Source organism: Brassica napus, chromosome A3 (genome assembly GCF_020379485.1).
Source record: "Brassica napus cultivar Da-Ae chromosome A3, Da-Ae, whole genome shotgun sequence".
NCBI classification, from domain to species: domain Eukaryota; kingdom Viridiplantae; phylum Streptophyta; class Magnoliopsida; order Brassicales; family Brassicaceae; genus Brassica; species Brassica napus.
The window spans coordinates 16,777,912-16,795,863 of record NC_063436.1 but is presented as its reverse complement, the minus strand read 5'-3'; the positions used below and the strand labels follow the sequence as shown (position 1 = coordinate 16,795,863).

At 34.5% G+C, this 17,952-nt stretch overlaps 3 protein-coding genes and 2 non-coding genes across 5 annotated transcripts; 1 reads left to right on the top strand and 4 right to left on the bottom strand.

The window, feature by feature from the left end:
* Positions 1-2,683: 2,683 nt before the first annotated feature.
* LOC106356771 (dnaJ homolog subfamily C member 2) lies at positions 2,684-6,132 on the top strand. The gene has a single exon (XM_013796496.3). It carries the CDS (start codon positions 3,345-3,347, stop codon positions 5,223-5,225), a length of 1,881 nt encoding a protein of 626 aa, XP_013651950.2. The 5' UTR covers positions 2,684-3,344; the 3' UTR covers positions 5,226-6,132.
* A 3,352-nt stretch (positions 6,133-9,484) lies between these two features.
* On the bottom strand, positions 9,485-12,583 carry LOC106353050. Its single transcript, XM_013792723.3, has 3 exons — positions 11,289-12,583; positions 9,930-10,472; positions 9,485-9,845 (listed from the first exon to the last, which is right to left on the bottom strand). The coding sequence occupies exons 1-3, from the start codon at positions 12,150-12,152 to the stop codon at positions 9,747-9,749; spliced, it is 1,506 nt and encodes a 501-aa protein (XP_013648177.2). The 5' UTR covers positions 12,153-12,583; the 3' UTR covers positions 9,485-9,746.
* Positions 12,584-13,492: 909 nt separating this feature from the next.
* Positions 13,493-15,257, bottom strand: LOC106353049 (eukaryotic translation initiation factor 3 subunit G). Its single transcript, XM_013792722.3, has 2 exons — positions 14,801-15,257; positions 13,493-14,221 (listed from the first exon to the last, which is right to left on the bottom strand). The coding sequence occupies exons 1-2, from the start codon at positions 15,135-15,137 to the stop codon at positions 13,674-13,676; spliced, it is 885 nt and encodes a 294-aa protein (XP_013648176.1). The 5' UTR covers positions 15,138-15,257; the 3' UTR covers positions 13,493-13,673.
* A 1,871-nt stretch (positions 15,258-17,128) lies between these two features.
* TRNAV-CAC lies at positions 17,129-17,205 on the bottom strand. Its single transcript has one exon. It is a non-coding gene; the product is annotated as a tRNA-Val (tRNA).
* Positions 17,206-17,804: 599 nt separating this feature from the next.
* TRNAD-GUC lies at positions 17,805-17,876 on the bottom strand. The gene has a single exon. It is a non-coding gene; the product is annotated as a tRNA-Asp (tRNA).
* Between the last annotated feature and the right edge of the window lie 76 nt (positions 17,877-17,952).

The following is a 17,952-nucleotide window of genomic DNA, read 5'->3' as shown; positions in this document are numbered from 1 at the left end:
AAAAATAGTTAAAAGTTAAGATAGAATATTGAAAATTTATGATATATTTATTTTGTAAAAATTTATATCCCTGAAAGAGTACGAGAAAATCACTTAGTCAACATCAAAATTAGCGGTAACGATTTTCGACTGATGATAACACTTAGAAATATTGTTAATATGAACAATTTCTTTGACATATGGCCGCTAACAGTAACATATTGACATATTCATAATAATGGTTTCTGACACTATCCATAAGCTAACACCACCATCATTGGCAATATGACAAGAATGTTACTGCTAGTGGTGCTATTTATAAAACCGGCACCATTATCATCAACATGTCTCAAATTGTTACCGTCAATAATAATGCCAATTCTTTTATAAGAAATGATTAATTTTCAAAGAAAATTTTAGAGTTTTTAGTTAAGTTTTTATAAATAGAAAAATAGTATTTTTATGTAATTAGATTCTATTCACGTGATAATCTTGTTCGATCATAATTCCATAGTACGCTCAAGACTTTGACTTCTACGTATCAGATTCTATTCCCGTGATAATCTTGTTCAGAGGCTTTTATCAGCTTTTGAAACACTGGTTGTATGTTGATGGATACGATGATGACATGGTGAGAACCTTTCACAATCGCGGACCCCTGTTTGTATATCATGTGCAAACCAGATGTCATGCAAAAATGGATGACCATGAGTATGTTATCGACTCATCGGTGCTCCCTCTTAATACTTTAAAAGTTTCTGATAAATTATAACTTTTCACCGAAATCTCATTTTGTTGATATATTTTAGATAAAATGCGGCATGTTCAGAGATTTCAAAACTCAGTGATAAGGTGTGTATGGGTAAGTGGGGTATGTTACTTTTACAAACCAGGAATGCAATCCTATTGTAAATTGGTTTATCTGTTTTTGGTACTAGTATAAAAACAAGGACGTTCTCATCTATACTATTAAAATATAATCATTCTAAAAAATCTACTTACAAAAGTTTGTTGGACCTACTTATTAACTATTTATTATATTTTGGTCCAATTTTTATTTTTTCTAACTATATAAATACTTTACATAATTTAAATGAATTCATTTATTACTGTACATAATCTATTATATACTCAAAATCCCCATGAATATAGGACATATGACTCTAACATGTTTAACATGTATAACATCTTTATGTGAATTGAAACTTAAGACCCTTAATGTCAACTATTCAACTATGAAACATTGATTTAGTTAATTACATGCAATCAACTATTAAGATTTGATCTTACATTCTTATACATGAATTAAATGATTAGTCTTTTTATATAAAAAAATTAAATGGGTTAAAATTTTAAATGGAATTAGTCAAAAGGGCTGGTTTAAATAGGACATGTTTCTTTATTTTACAAATTCTAACAATGCATATGCTATGTTTTTATTGAATTTCCACAAATATAAATATTCCTCGCTTTAAATATCGAGTAATTTGGGTTGTTTGGATAAAAATATATGAAAATTAAATTTTTAATATTTGAAAAAAATATCAGGGTAATTCTTTTTTTTGTGTAATTTGGTTTATAATTAGGATATTTGGTTATTTAGAAATTAAATATAATTAATATTTGTATGTATATAATTTATATTTTTAAAATTTAAGTATTCATTTGGTTCTCGGTTCGATTTATGTTCTTTAGTTCCAGTAATTTAAGATATGTTTGGTTATTTATAAAATTCAATTAAATTTTGGTTTTGTTTTTTTTTTTAGTTTGGTAAGATTCTATTCATCTGGATAAAATGCCTAAACCTTTACATTATTTTATATAAAATTTTATTTAGAAGAATTTAATTTTGAAAATAAACCCGAGCGCCGACGGATCAAAGTTAGTTGTTAAGGTTAATTTAAGAGAAAGGACGTGGGCTCATTTACCAGTAGATAGAACGTGCACTGGTCAAAGCAAACTTAATTTTCATTTTTTGTTTTTACCCTTTGAAAGGGCGCGTATACTTTTTGTTTATATTTTTTTCTTTGAAATTTAATTTTTATATATTTTTTTTGTCAACATATTTATGTTATTCTTTGTAATTATATTTTTGTATATATTTTAATCAAAAAATATTTTATAAGATAATAGAAAATTAAGAAGTTGACCTGACATACTCCATATTCCTTATAATCATATGTTTGTATGCCATTTTTTGTAATCATATTTGTTTACTCTAGATTTTTACCCGCAAGATAATTGATGTCAATTATATTGTTGTCAAACATGTTTAATATGATTACTTATATTGATTGAAACCGTAGACTTTGACTCAAGTGGATCCGAAAATTAGGGGCATCAAATGAAAGTTATAAATAAAACTGGATATGGATATATAAAGAGAATAATAACTAATCCTTAGATAAAAGGAATATATGATGGACACAACATTTTATCAATTAGGCATGTTTCTAATTTAATAGTATTGATTCTATCTTAGGAGTGATGAGTTTGAATAGATTGGGTGACACCAAACATAGAACTGACCTTTTTTTTCTTTTTTGATCAACCTGATCGAACTGACCAAACATAGAACCGACCTAATTATAAAGCGAAATCCGGTTACTTTTTTTATCGGGTTTTGACATCATCTCTAGATAATTTTTTTTTGAAAAACAGAAGTTGAATAAATCTCATAGGAGTTGGGATATCATCTCTAGATAATTATAAATGCTTAACTCATCGAAAATTTATTACAAAATTCTACTAGAATAAAGATTGTAAAATATGTTCAAATAAAGATTGTAAAATATGTTTTTTAGAACCAAGAATTAAAGATTGTTAAATATGTTAACCTCTCCACAGAAGTCTCTCTCATCCAGAATTCTATACCTCTGTTAGCTCTTGACTTGTATCACAAGCCAAAAGCAAGTGAACTCTTCCTTGTGTATCACGTAACTAGACCCATGCTCTTTATTGAATCCCATCTCTCATCATTACCCATATTCTCCAGAATCCTTTTTTCTTATTATATACGAGTCTGTATATATATGCTTGATATCAATACATAGTGGTCAATGTTCACCGGTTCAACAGGCGTTGAGTCTATAAACTCCATAGCATCATCATCTAGGTCGACCAGCTCTTATATCAAAGACGCAAGCCTAGTGTCCAGGACCAGATTGCTAGGCCCAAATAATTGGATAAATGGTCCTAGGCCAAAAGTATTTATAAGCTGGCAAAATCAAAAGAATAGACTTATTCGGATAACCAAACCGGTTAATAATCTGATAAGTTTAGCTTTGTCTACTATATGTAGATGAACCCTAAGTTAAACATTCTTTCTGTAATCTTTGTGACATAAACAAGCGTGGATACTCATAATGCCGAGGGGGAGAAGTGACTCTGCCATTAAGCTAATTACATACTCCGAGGAGCTTGTGGATGGAAAACCATTCTACGCTTTTTCCAATTCTCGTCCTGTGAAGGCTTTGAACCGCGAACCTGCTGGTCACGCCTTTCATTCTGCTGCTCTCAAACTCCATGGCTTTGCAGAGAAGCCTACTGATGGTGAAGGTAGCCATAAGAAAGTTGGTGATGATGATAAAGATGAGGAGTATGTTTTTCCTTCATTCAACCCCTATGCCAACAACAAAGGGAGGAAGAAGAAGAAGAAGCCTGGTGGTACACAGCAACAACAAGACCACCAACAAGACCACTACGCGTTGTTGGGATTGAGAAACTTGAGGTATCTCGCAACAGAAGATCAGATAAAGAAAAGCTACCGTGAAGCCGCATTGAAGCATCATCCTGACAAACAACACGCTGCTCTCCTTCTGGCAGAGGAGACGGAAGAAGCCATGGAGGCCAAGAAAGATGAGATAGGTTCTCGCTTCAGAGCGATTCAAGAAGCTTACGAGGTGCTGATGGATCCAACCAAGAGGAAAATCTTTGACTCCACTGATGAGTTTGACGACGAGGATTGCTCGCCAGAAGAGTTTTTCAAGGTGTTTGGTCCAGCCTTTAAGAGAATTGCTAAGCTGTCGGCGACAGCGAGTCAGCGTGTGCCGGATTTAGGAGATGAGAACACAAAGCTCAAAGACGTTGAGAAGTTCTACAGCTTCTGGTACGGTTTCAAGAGTTTGAGAGAGTTTCCTAACGGAGGAAAGCATGATCTTGAGAAGGCAGATTCGCGCCAGGAGCGGAGGTGGATGGAGAGAGAGAATGCCAAAAAAACCGCAAAGGCTAGGAAGGAGGACGACGTTCGAATCCGGAATCTAGTGGACAATGCGTATAGAATAGACCCGAGGATCACGAAAAGAGAAGAGGAAGAAAAGGCCAAGAAGCAACGGAAGAAAGAAGCTAAGGTTATGGCTGAGAAGAAGCGGGAAGAGGAGGCCGCCGAGAAAGAGAAGATGAGGAAAGAAGAAGCAAAAGAATCCGCCGAAAAACTAAAGAAAGATAAGGAGAAAGAGAGGAAACTCTTACTCAAAGAGCGTAACCGTCTTAGAACTATCTCAGCTCATGTCCTGGCTCAGTGTCTCGTCTCCAAGGAAGATGTGGAGAATCTATGCATGTCACTAAACATCCAGCAGCTGCAGAATCTAAATGATACAATGGAAAACAAACAAGGGGTAGAATTGGCAAATGTGATTAAAGATCACGAAGCCAACTCTAAAGAGAAAGAAAGTGAGAAAGCCAACTCTAAAGAGAAAGAAAGTGAGAAAGCCAACTGTGTTGACGCAGAGCCTACTAAATTAGATAACACTAAGAAGAAGCAACCATGGAGCAAAGAAGAGATTGATAAGCTAAGAAAAGGAATAATAAAATACCCAAAGGGGATATCTCGGAGATGGGAGGTTATATTAGATTACATTGGTACAGGGAGAACCGTGGAGGAGATTCTTAAAGCAACTAAGACCGTTCTTCTCCAAAAACCAGATTCTGCCAAGGCGTTTGACACATTCCTGGAGAAAAGGAAACCTACAGTTTCAATCGCGTCACCTCTCTCCACAAGGGAGGAGGAGCTTGGAGAATCTCTACCAATGGGAAACAATGGTGAAGCAAGTGGGAGTTCAGACGCAGATGGTTGGTCGAGTGTGCAAGAAAGAGCTTTGGTTCAAGCTTTGAAGACGTTTACTAAAGAGACGAGCCAAAGATGGGAGAGAGTAGCTGCAGCTGTTCCAGGGAAAACGATGGTTCAATGCAAGAAGAAGTTTGCTGAGCTTAAGGAACTCATCAGAAGCAAGAAAACTGGAGTCTAAAGGGGAAGAAAAAAAATTGGAGAAATTTGGGGTTTTAATATTTTCGAGTTCTTTATGTATTGAGTCACTAGTATATATCATTATATGTTTTACCTAATCTAACGTCCATAAATCTTCTCTCAACTATAACAAACCGTAAATAAGTAGCGAGAAAAATACAGAAAGATTAAGTTGTGATGTTGTTCATTTTTATTACAAGGACCAAAGAGGAAGCATGTAAGTCCATGGGATAGACCCAACGCCTCCTTGTGCTTGACCTAATGATGACCCAACAGTCACGTAACTATTTCCAATGTCTTGACCACCAAGAAGAAGCGTAAGGGCATCACTCATGCTGCTCTAGGTAAACAAGCTGGTATCAATCATCCCAACATACGACATCAGAATCTGTGACCACGGGAATAAAAATCACAACTACAATGATGCAATGTTTCAATATGTTTGCTTCAAATTAATGTATGATTTCTGATTGCGAGAGAATCCGCTTTATGCAATTCATCTGCCATCCATGTTACTTGTGTGACTAAGAGCTAGACTTGTAGATGCATATATAAAGCAAGAAGTCTCTCTTCAAGCTCCAAAACAGGATTTAGAAAATTGTGATTAATTATTTCATCAAGTAAGACTTCACACCACATGTATGCTGAATATTTTAACATCTTAACTTATCCGAGACATTTGAATATCTTTTCTAGACTAGATCGAACATTGGATTTCGTTTTTTTTACAACTTCCGATACAATTTGATACTAGATCTTTGACCCGCAGGTTTTTGTTTTTATTTATTTTTATATAAATATTTTATTTTCAATTCTAAATTGGTATATATTTATAATATATATGTGTCTATCAATTTTTAAAACATAATAAATTTACGATATATTTTTTCATTGAATAGATTGTTTTAAACTTCCACATGTATTTATATTTTCTTCTATATATATATTTTTAGATTATTATTTTATTATTAAAATCATAACTATATATATACAGATTAGTAAAATATTGTTTTATTGTCATATTTTAAAATATTATAACATTTCAAAAATTTAGAAAAAAAATTTAAAAAATTAATTTTTTTGTTTCATAGATTTATATTATCGAATAAATAATTAAACTTTTAGTTTTGTTTAATTTTTAAAATAACCTATATAATTTAAATTTTGTTTTCACTGGTTTAAAGTAGTAAAGATAATAAGATTTTGTTATTTTAAAAAAATCGTTATAATTTTAAAAATTAACATCGATAAATATTTAAATTGGTATATATTATAATATATAAATAAGAAACATTAGGCATATGAACGTACACATCCCGCATCACATTAGCCCGAGTATACATTATTTTGCAGCAAATTCACAATAATAAACTACCAACCAACTATAACTTAAAAAGCACGAAATAAGAATTTGGCCAAAACAAAAATCAGATTGATTGAACTTTTTTCGATGGTACAAAGAAATCAAAAGTAAAAAGCTTGGAGCAACATTGATTAAATAATTAAACAGAAAGAAAAAAAAGAAGAAACATTATGCAGATTTTGAAAACCTAATTAATCTGAGCTCTAAAACATACTCATCCTCATCAAACTTGGTTTCCGAACTCGAAAACGTCTGGTGCCACCAATGTATCTCGATTTCACCTTCTTGTTGGCTTCTCCATCAACCACTTTCCTCATCATAGGATGTAGCTCGACTATTTCACCGTTTATCAAATCAGTTATTGGTGGCAGTAGATAACGAGCATGCGAAGCTTCCACAAACAAGACGAGGGCAACAAAGAAGAAGAAGATGATCTTTCCGAATCTTATGGACATCGTTGGAGGCAAGGTTAGTTAGGGCTCGTGTTTTGTTTTTGTGAGACAATTGTGTTCTCTCTATAGTATATATATATAAAAATATATGTTGCACAATCTTTTAGGAAATTGTTTTTAAAACTAAAAATTGGAAATAATATTTGTAACTTTTTAATATATCATAGATTGCAATTTTCTCTTTATATTAGTGAAGTCGTATGTTTGGATAGGCTTTGGAAAGATCACATAATTATCCTGTTTATTTTTATCCTTCTCCCTCTGTGGAAGAAAGAATATTTTGTAAGTTTTTAATCTGGGAAAAGCATATCTTCAACTATGAAAAATATATGTCTTTTAGAAGAAAACTATATCTCGATCCGCGTAACCGCGTGGATTTTTATTTTCATTTATTTTTATATAAATATTTTATTTTTAATACTAAATTGGTATATATATTATAATATATGTGTCTATCAATTTTTAAAACATAATAAATTTACGGTATATTTTTTTATTGAATAGATTATTTTAAACTTTCACATATATTTGTATCTTCTTCTATATATATATATATATTTTAGGATTATTATTTCATTATTAAAATCGTAACTATATATATATATATAAATTAGTAAAATTATTTTATTGTCATATCTAAAGATATTGTAACATTTCACAAATTTAGAAAGTTTTTAAAAAATTATACTTTTCGCTCATAGATTTATATTATCGAGTAAATAATTAAACATTTAGTTTTTGTTTAATTTTTAAAATAAACTATATAGTTTAAAAGAAATTTCATTGGTTTAAGGTAGTAAAGATAAATCATTGTTAGATAATATTATTTTTATTATTAAAAAAAAATCTTTATAATTTTAAAAGTTAACATGGACAAATATTTAAATTATTAACATATGGAGATATAGTATTACAACATTAAATTATATCTATTTAATTTATATTATCTATAAATCCAATAGATCATATATTGTTTAAATTTAATTATTGATAGCACAATAAAAATTTCTGGTACGCCCAAAATTTAAATGATAAGATTAGAGATTAAATGTAATATGATTTTCTAGGAATATGTTTATTAGGTTTATTTTTTTTAAAAATCACACATGAATCAATGTTGTGGCTTCTGTTTTTATAATATATAACAGGTCTAGATCTCGATCCGCGCAACCGTGCAGGTTTTTGTTTTCATTTATTTTATATAAATATTTTGTTTTCAATTCTAAATTGGTATATATTATAATATATGTGTCTATCAATTTTTAAAACATAATAAGTTTACGGTATATTATTTTCATTGAATAGATTGTTTTAAACTTTCACATGCATTTGTATCTTCTTCTATATATATATATTTTGAGATTATTATTTTATTATTAAAATCGTAACTATATATAAAAAGATTAGTAAAAATTGTTTTATTGTCATATTCAAAGATATTGTAACATTTCACAAATTTTGAAAGTTTTTTAAAAATTAAAATTTTCGTTTCATAGATTTATATTATCGAGTAAATAATTAAACATTTAGTTTTTGTTTAATTTTTAAAATAAACTATATAGATTAAAATTTGTTTTCATTGGTTTAAGGTAGTAAAGATTAATCATTGTTAGATAATATGATTTTTGTTATTTAAAAAAAAATCTTTACAATTTTAAAAATTAACATCAACAAAAATTAATCATGGCCAGCATTTGCAAGTTATTTGGAGGATATAAACAGTCTGAGAGAGAGTTTTTCCCGAACAGAGATTATCTATGTACCAAGAACGCATAACAAGAAGGCAGATAGCTTAGCTCGCAGTGCTAGGAAGGAAACGTCTTTTGTAGTTCACATGGATCAAGATCTCTCATTTTGGTTCACAGAGTCAATATGAGTCTGTAAAGTTGATGACAAAAAAAAAACATCGACAAATATTTAAATATTTAACATATGGAGGTATAGTATTATAACATTAAAAATTATATCTATTTAATTTATACTATCTATAAATCAAATGGATCATCTATTCTTTAAATCTAATTATTGATAGCCCAATAAAATTTTTTGGTAGGCCCAAAATTTAAATGATAAGATTTGAGATTAAATGTAACATGATTTTATAGGAATATGTTCATTAGGTCCATTTTTAAAAAAATTACACATGAATCAAAGTTGTGATTTCTGTTTTAATATATAAAATTTGCCGATATTCCTAATTTTTGGGGGTATTTTAAAATACTAGCTACATGATATCAACTACATCCTCTATCTAGTATCATGATATCAACTACATCCTCTGTCTAGTATTTTAAAATCGTCTTTTTTTTCATACTCGATCACCTTTTGTAGCAATGCTGAAAACATATTCATGTATTTTGTTGTTCAATATTTATCTAATTCAAAAGGTAAGCCAAGATCTTTTCTTTTCTGAGAGCTAGTCCAGGATCAATATTGCAATATAAGAAGAATCAACTATACTAGCTTCCTTTGCCAACTTGTTGTATGTGCTATTATCATACACGACACATGCATAGGTAAAGTGAAAAAAACATCAACATAGTCAGAAGTCGAGTCTTCTATGCTCTCCTCTCTCAGTGAGCCTAAAATTGCTTAACTATTCGTTGGTCCTGATTCGGTGTTCTTGGTTTAGTTTGTAACCAAACCATAACCGGAATCTGGTTCGTACTAAAATTGTTTAGAATATTATCTGGTTTTCGAGTTTCTCTTATATCATCTCCAAAGATGAACACTTCCTAATCCTTATTGACATTTCTTTCTCATTTCCTCCTCCTTCCAACAACTCGCAGCACTGTCTCCTTGGTGCCTATCAACAAAAAGAAATATAACTATAAAGCTTCAAAACATAATTTCACATAAAACCAATATGTAATAAATTAGAAACACTAACCTTTTTCCAATACTCAGGATCCATCTTCATTGAAGTCACCAATATCCTCTTCACTTTGTTAACCCGAGTATGCTCACTCTTTTCACAATGACCATAGTTCTTATCCCCTACGCTATACCAAGTTTTCGTCCCACTATCCCCCACATCCTCTGCTCCGTCCATGAAATAAGTGACGGGACGCTCACAAGGGTCAGGCTTCAAGGGCCGGGTGTTAAACATGAAAGGCCCATCGCTAAAAGACCGCCAGGTTTTGAAAGTCTGCAACGGCGTTTCCAGGTCTTTAGTGGTTAAGAAGTATGCGTATATCTGAATGGAGTATCCCCACGAGATGGATATGGACCATCCACGCTTGGGGTCATGGCAGTTAATCTGTTGGAGTATTCTATGCGGGTCTAAGGTGTAAGGTTTCATAAGGGTTTGTAACGACTCGATGGGGGTTTTGTTAGGTAATAATGGGTCTAAGTAATCGAGGTGATGTAAAGATACAAGCGGTGCAAGTGGATGCGCGGATAGAAACCCGTATGGATCTCCTCTTATGTCAAGCTGCAAATTTATTTGTTTTCAACACAACAAAGAATGTTGTTAGTACAAAACACAAACTCTATGTTAATACTGGTATATCTAAATACTTACAACAATCTTAAATATTTAATTAGAAACAGACTTACCATTTTTCTTTTCTTTGGACAAAAACAGAGTTACCATTAACAACAATAATCTTTGGCAATTTTTTTTTACGGGAAACGTAGATTAGAAGCACATTAAAGAAAGCAGATAACTAGGTATAATATGAAAATTGAGTCCATCGGTTTCAAAAAATGAGTATTTAAAATATTTATTTCTTAAGTATAAGAAGTAGTACAGTATATCATAACGACAGAATCACGTGCTCTAAAAATAAATTTAAACCCCCAATAAATAAATAAATAATTTGTTTGCCAACAATCATGGACCACAAGCAACGGAGGACCATTCATAAAACAAAACAAAAACGGTAGGAGAGCATTCAGCTAAGCATAAAACTGTCACACTTCAGTTTGTTTCATTAATTAAACGTGTATGTTAGTCAGATTAGCGAGGCTAATGTGTCTTATCAGTAACTGACACTACTTTTCTTATTTAGTCAACAATTGTGTGACTTTAAACCAAATCCTAATAAATGCTTTTCTCAACACTCACCTAAGTGATTATTAAGTTTGACTCTATTCAAACCTCTATTCATTTATAAAATTTATAAATCCACGCAAATCTAGCAATTCTCATTCTCAGTATCTAAAACTTTTTCAAATTTTGTCGGGGCTCCAACAAACGATTGGGACACGTGTAATCCAAACAACCAATAAAAAAACAGAAACACACCTGGTGAAACCCGCGTTCTTCGGTGAACGGAACGCCAATCTCGCTAACGCAAGCCGCGATCCTCTGATCCGAACCGTAGAAGTAGAAATACCGCTGGAGACAGCCGTCCATCGCGGCGGCCAAACGCGCCGCGAGCGGACGGCTGATCGCGAACCCGCCGCCTCCAAACGCCATGTCGTAGTCGTGCATCACGTCCTGCTCGACGCTCTCCGAGTTTCCGCCGACGTACCACATCTCCTCGTGGTCGTACTTGGAGAGCGCCTCGACGAGATTCTCCGCGAAGAAGACGGTGTCGTCGTCTCCCATCACGAACCACCGCACGTCGGGGAGATTCAGCTTGTAACTATCCAAGACCACGCGAGCGATCCTGACCGCGGCTCGTGAGCTGGAGAATCTGAACCGAGTCCAGCTTGTATCGGAAACTCGAACCGGAATCGAGAACCGGTTATTTGAATGATTTTTATTGATCATAACCGGTTTATCGAGCCATACGAATCCACGTGTGGAGTTGCTCCACCACGAGGAGGTGTAACGGCTCCGATCGAGCCAGGTCTCAGCTGCTCCGGCGATACAGAACTGGATGTGAGAGATATTGATCGGACCGGTGGATCTCGCCGGCGGTGTAGCTAGAGCTTTCTGAGATACGGCGTGGAAACGGAGACCGTAGGAGTAGGGTGCGGAGGTGGATGTGAAAGTGGCGCGAAGAACGAGAGAGACGGAGACGATGAGGCACGTGAGGATGGATAAGCGAGTGAGAAGCACGAGGTACTCACGTGGCCGCTCCAGCGTGAAGGTTAAGCTGGAAAACTTCAGGGCTTCGGGGTGGTGGTGGCCGAGCTCTCCACCGCCGCGATTCAGTTTCATCACCGGAGATCACTTTATTTTCTCAGTTACCGTCTTGCGTACGCCGCGGGAAAGAAGTTCTGGTTGAACTTTACGAAAGTACCCCCAACGGTGGCTAAGATTGTTTAGTGGCTGAGATTATTTATTTTTACTAGTTTATTTTTTTCGTTTTCCACTTTTCTGGAGTGATAACTCTGCGGTAAACATATATAAATGGGAGAAGAAGATGGAGACAGTGTATGGAACCACTCAAATGACGGAGTTAAACTCAGTCAACGATGAAAAGACTTTCAAATATATGTCAATATATTATTATAACAGGTTTCAAATTATAATAGAACCACAAGAACAAATGGGTATTTGTTAAACCTAACGTGTTTATTATTATGGGATATATAATTTTGTTGTGTGTTTTTTTTAAATGTAAAATGTTTGTTTGAGCTTTTTTTTTGTCAACATATGTGTTCTGAGTTTAAAGATGAGGAAACATATGAATTAGTTACTAAGAGTAAATAAAGGAAAAAATACCAAATAAGAGAAAAAGTAGGACTCGTTATATATAGAAGTATATAAATAGAAAGGACTATGTGTGGACTTCTTTTACAGGCATGGGAACACGTATTCGTGGAGCTCACTTATATAGTGATGAACTACGATATAACTCAACTCACAATTTGTTCTTCCCTTTTACATATTTATAAGACATGCTTTGATGCATGAAGCATCCAATCCTGGTGACTTGAGTTTGAGGAACAATTAAGCTGCACATGTCTGTCTTGGCCTTCTTGGGTAACAAACTACATGGATAGCAAAGGAATTAATTGCAGTGATGCTCAACTAGAATGTTTGTGGTTCTTAACAAAGACCAGCCAGAAGCAAGATATAAAGTGGTTTGAAAAGTCTTCTCCAAATTATACTTCCAGATACAGGAAAAAAAACGAACCGAATCACACTTCAAAGTACAGAGAAACACACAAATCTGCTAGTTTATTGGACTATAAAAATATTGTTTCACTGACCCTGGATTTCTACGAATGTATGCAGCAAAATGAATCAGAACAAATGAAATATAAGAAAATGGAATTGTATTAATTTGTGAGATAAAATGAAGAGAAATTGCTTAAAATACTCTAAGTTGGTTACTAATTTTTAAAAATACACTCAATTAAAAATACCATAACATTAGTTTAGTGATTATTGTTTAATGTTGAATTGGATATAATTTTTTATAAATTATTCCTAAACTTTTGTAAATAATTTAAGCAAGTTTTTTTTATCACAAAGTACTGTATGTAGAAAAAATTGTTTTCTTTTAAGGATAAATATGAAAAGGTGGTAACAATCTTATGACAAAATTGAAATTTAGAGGAATATTGTTTACTACTATTTTAAACATGCCTTATGTATTAAAGATGAACATAGCATTTTCTCACCTTATCCGAACAAAACCGAACCAAACCAACAAACAACGGGTCGATAACACAAGAAGCCATAGCAGGAAAGAGAAAACGAGAAGAGTTTTTGAAAGACTCGAGACATTTTCTAGGTGGGTCTTGGAGTAGCCCACTCAACCCTGAGGATGAGGTTATCATAACCATAACCATTCAGTTTGTTGATGGCTCGTTGAGCGTCTTCTCTGCTCACGAAATTAACGAAACCAAATCCTCTGCTCACTCCAGTTTTCTGATCAATCGCCACATAGACACGAGTGACAGCTCCAAACGGATGGAAGAGCTCCATCAAATCAGGTTCACGGGTGTCTTCAGACAAGTTAGTCACACGCACAGAGTTCTCATCGTTCCTCCTCCTCATGTCCGAACCGCCAGAGCTCCTGTCCGCACCAGCTCTCATGCTAGGCGGGACGTAAGCGGCCTTGCCGGATCCAGGTGCGGCGGATGCGGTAGATGTTTCCCCCGTGGGTGGCTTGTCGACAAAGACATCGGTTGGTGCAGCTAGATCCTTGTAAGGGCATTTTGATGTCCAGTGATCACCTTTCTTGCCGCATGTCCTGCAAACCATGAGGACTGCACCACCTTTACCCAGCTGAGACAAGTTGTCCCCTGCTGCCTTTGTATCATCTGCTTTGGTACCTGAAACATTACATACCCATTAGACCTGGCTAACATGTGATCGGCTAATTGGTCACCCAAGTCTTTCGTATTACGTAATAAGACTAATGTTATAGTTCCCGCTTCATATAACCAAACAAAACTAATGTTATAAGTAATAACTAAATAAGACTAATATTTTCGATCGTATAGTCTAACATTATGTAACAAGACTAACGATTTAGCTCATGATTCTTATAACCAAACAAATATAATGTAGTAAGACAAATGTTTTAGATTCATATAATCTTCGATTACATAATAAGACTAGTGTGTTAGTTCATGATTCGTATAACCAAACAAAACTAATGTAATAAGACTAATGTTTTAGATTCATATAATCTTAGATTATGTAATAAGACTAATGTTTTAGTTCACGATTCGTATAACCAAACAAAACTAATGTAACAAGACCAATGTTTAGATTCGTATACTCTATTAGATTGTGTAATAAGACTAATTATCTAGTTCATGATTCGTACAACCAAACAGAACTAACTCTTTTAGATTCGTATAGTTTATGTAATGAGAATAATCCAATCCGAGAAGAAAAGAACATACCAGGAGCTCTAGGCCGTTCCAGAAGAATCTCTTCGGTCGAAACCATGGTGAGACGGCTCCCAGCGTCCTCGTTCGCGGCGTCTCCGAACTTAGGCCAGCTCCTCCGCTCCATGGCTCGCTTGTTGAGCCGCGCGGAAGCTAGCTTACGGACGCGTGACTTGGTCGTGATCTTGACCTTGTTGCCTTCTTCGTTGAACTTGTACTCGATCACCGTCTTCAATCCGTTCTCGTCTGGGCCGATCACTTGCTTCGGAGGGAGAAGGAAGTCGAGATCGTCGTCTTCGTCCATCTCTCCCCATCGGAACTTGCTCGTTTTCTGCTGTGGATCGGTCGTCATCTCGTCGTCGTTTGGATTCAGATGCGCCGCTTACTGGTTCGATGGTGCTTAGGGTAAGGGATCTTATCTGTGTGCTTCCGGTAACTGCTAATGACTGAAACGCAGCGTTTTAAAAATGTTTGTCCGAGCGACATCGAGGTCACGTGTTCGAACATAGTACGCAGTGGAGAAAGTTTGGGCCTTTTCTTCTAAATGTTGTTATGGGCCTTTTCTTAAGCTCAGCAAAGAGTTTTTTTAACTTTTAAGTAACTTTTAACTCAGGCTCAAGACATAAGGAAATTTTATTTAGTTCTTAAATATTATACTATTTTTAAGAAATATTTTTTAAATATAGCTCCTTCTCATTCTTCATTTTAAGCAATTATAAAATAAAAATATTAATTATTAAATTTGAGAATGAAATTTTGATTCTTTTTCCAATAATGATGTGCCTAGGCCACACATGTTTTGTCTGCCAAAATATTGTAACACAATTACAATGAACTGCACGATTCTATCTTAACATAAAAGAAGATATTGTAAAGCTGAATTGCTAACACACTATAAAAGTGTAAAGAGTATGGAACCATCACTACAATGGAATTGATGATGATGAGCAGCATCATTACAAGGAACCTTCAGAGCACAACACTATATTCTCTCCGCGATTTCAACCCTAAGGAGGTGCATCTGCCATCAGACAAGTCGCCTTACAATTACTAGCTAACTAGAAGTTAATAAATAACTGCGATTGTTGTTTGCCAACGTGACAAGGAATCGGAATTTATGCCCTTACTTGAAACCGTGATATCATTCCCCGCTTGGTTTTGCTTCAAGCATGAAGGCTTCTTGTTGACTTAAAGTTCACTGTAGTTACGCCAGACAGCCCTGAATTCTTCACGGAATGTGTTCAAACGTGCCTTGAGGTTTGGAGTTCTCAGGCTTGCATGAAGAATGATCACTGTAGAGAGAATAAAATCAAAGTTAAGAGGTTTAATACTGGACCAAAGACAAGAGAAGGAATCAATGGAAGTGTAATAGCTTACTGAGAAGGGCAGTGGCAAATGCATAGAAGACCCATAACAAACCGCAGGAAGTAAACCACAAGACGAAGCTTGCTGCATAAGGAAATCAATACTTTGTATCAGTTGCATATCAAGAGGTAGGAAGAGGGTTTATATGACTTCTGAGAGATGTTAAGTTTAAGTACCGGTTAAGCCAAGGAAGACAAATACCAAACGTGGTTGGCCACAAACGTAAACCTTCTTCCTCGCCGCAGATCGCCCACGAATGACTGGCCTGAAACAAGTAGTAATAAATGTAAAGTTAAGCTTTGGTAATCTTAGACGGAGATCAAATCAAAAAGAACTCACATGTGGGGAGGTCTCATCTTTGCAGCTAAATGTGGAGAGAAATGCCTAATGGTCCGGATCATCTTCTCATTAAAAGTAGCTGCAAAACTGGCAAAAGACAACATAAACTTCATAAAGCACGAGCTTTCAATATACGCCAAGGAACAACACACACATGATCGAATAAAGATACAAACACTGCAAAGCAGTGGGTCAATCAAAAACAACCAAATCACTGAAAGTAGAGAACTTTGCAACACTAGAATCTTAAGAACCAACAGCATAACCAACTAAATATAATACTAAGTAAGTCCATTTGAAAGGCTAATCACTTAACTATAGAGAACCTCTTCCCAAACATTCAATCGATGCAAACCAACACCAACAGAAGCAACGATAAAAAGTACCAGTCACTTAAACATAGAAAACCTCCTCCTAAACATTAAATAGATGCGAGGCAACAACAACAAAAGCTACAAATGAAGTTCTAAAGAGAGATATAAAGTAAGGATTCTCAGGTTTTGTGTTTTGTTTATTTTCCCGGTGGATCAAGCAAGCAAGTGAAAAGTAAAATCAGTACGCACGTGCGTATATAAACATAGCGGATGACGACGTGTCATTATATTACTGGAAGAATGACTAAAACGCGGCAAAAAAGAGTGTCTGATCCCGGGTTCGAACCGGGGACCTCTACTAGTGTGTGAGACTAGCGTGATAACCGACTACACCAACCAGACGACATGTTAACCTCTGTTTTACATTACATTTGTTAAAAACTAAAAAGTTTCAAAGATCAATACACAGCTATTTAAAAGCTCCATATGCAAGGTTGTACTGTACAACTTGTACATCACATCTGTTATTGTAATTCACTAATTTGTATGACTCTTCAGATTTTTAATACAAAGCTTTCTTTGCTTATCCCTTCCTTACATCTCCTCCAGAACATATATAATACCTAGACCCTTCGTTGCTGAAGGTAATGGCTGATAAACACTTCTGAATATTGTATTATCACACAAGAAAGATTAACATCGTTTACAATGAAGCAAGGCAACTATTTTAGAGACTTGAGAAGCAACTATAGGAGTGACCTTCTGCACTATTTACACTTTTTTTGTTTATTCAAAGTACTAGTTACACTTTAATGGGTTCATTATGTTAGGAACGTAAATGTTGAGAAAGGTAGTAACCTTATTGATATCAGTGCTGTTATTCCTAGTAACCGGAACATAAATGTTAAACGTAAATTTTCGCATACAGAAGACGCCATGATGGCTCCACCAAGTTCTTTGTCATTGACTACTTTCTTTGACTTGGTAAAAACAAAAAATATCGCCGTTGCCGGGGATCGAACCCGGGTCACCCGCGTGACAGGCGGGAATACTTACCACTATACTACAACGACTTTGTTGATTGTATTTGGAATAGTTGTAAAGTGTGATTGTATTTGGAATAGTTGTAAAGTGTCCTTGAAGCTAATT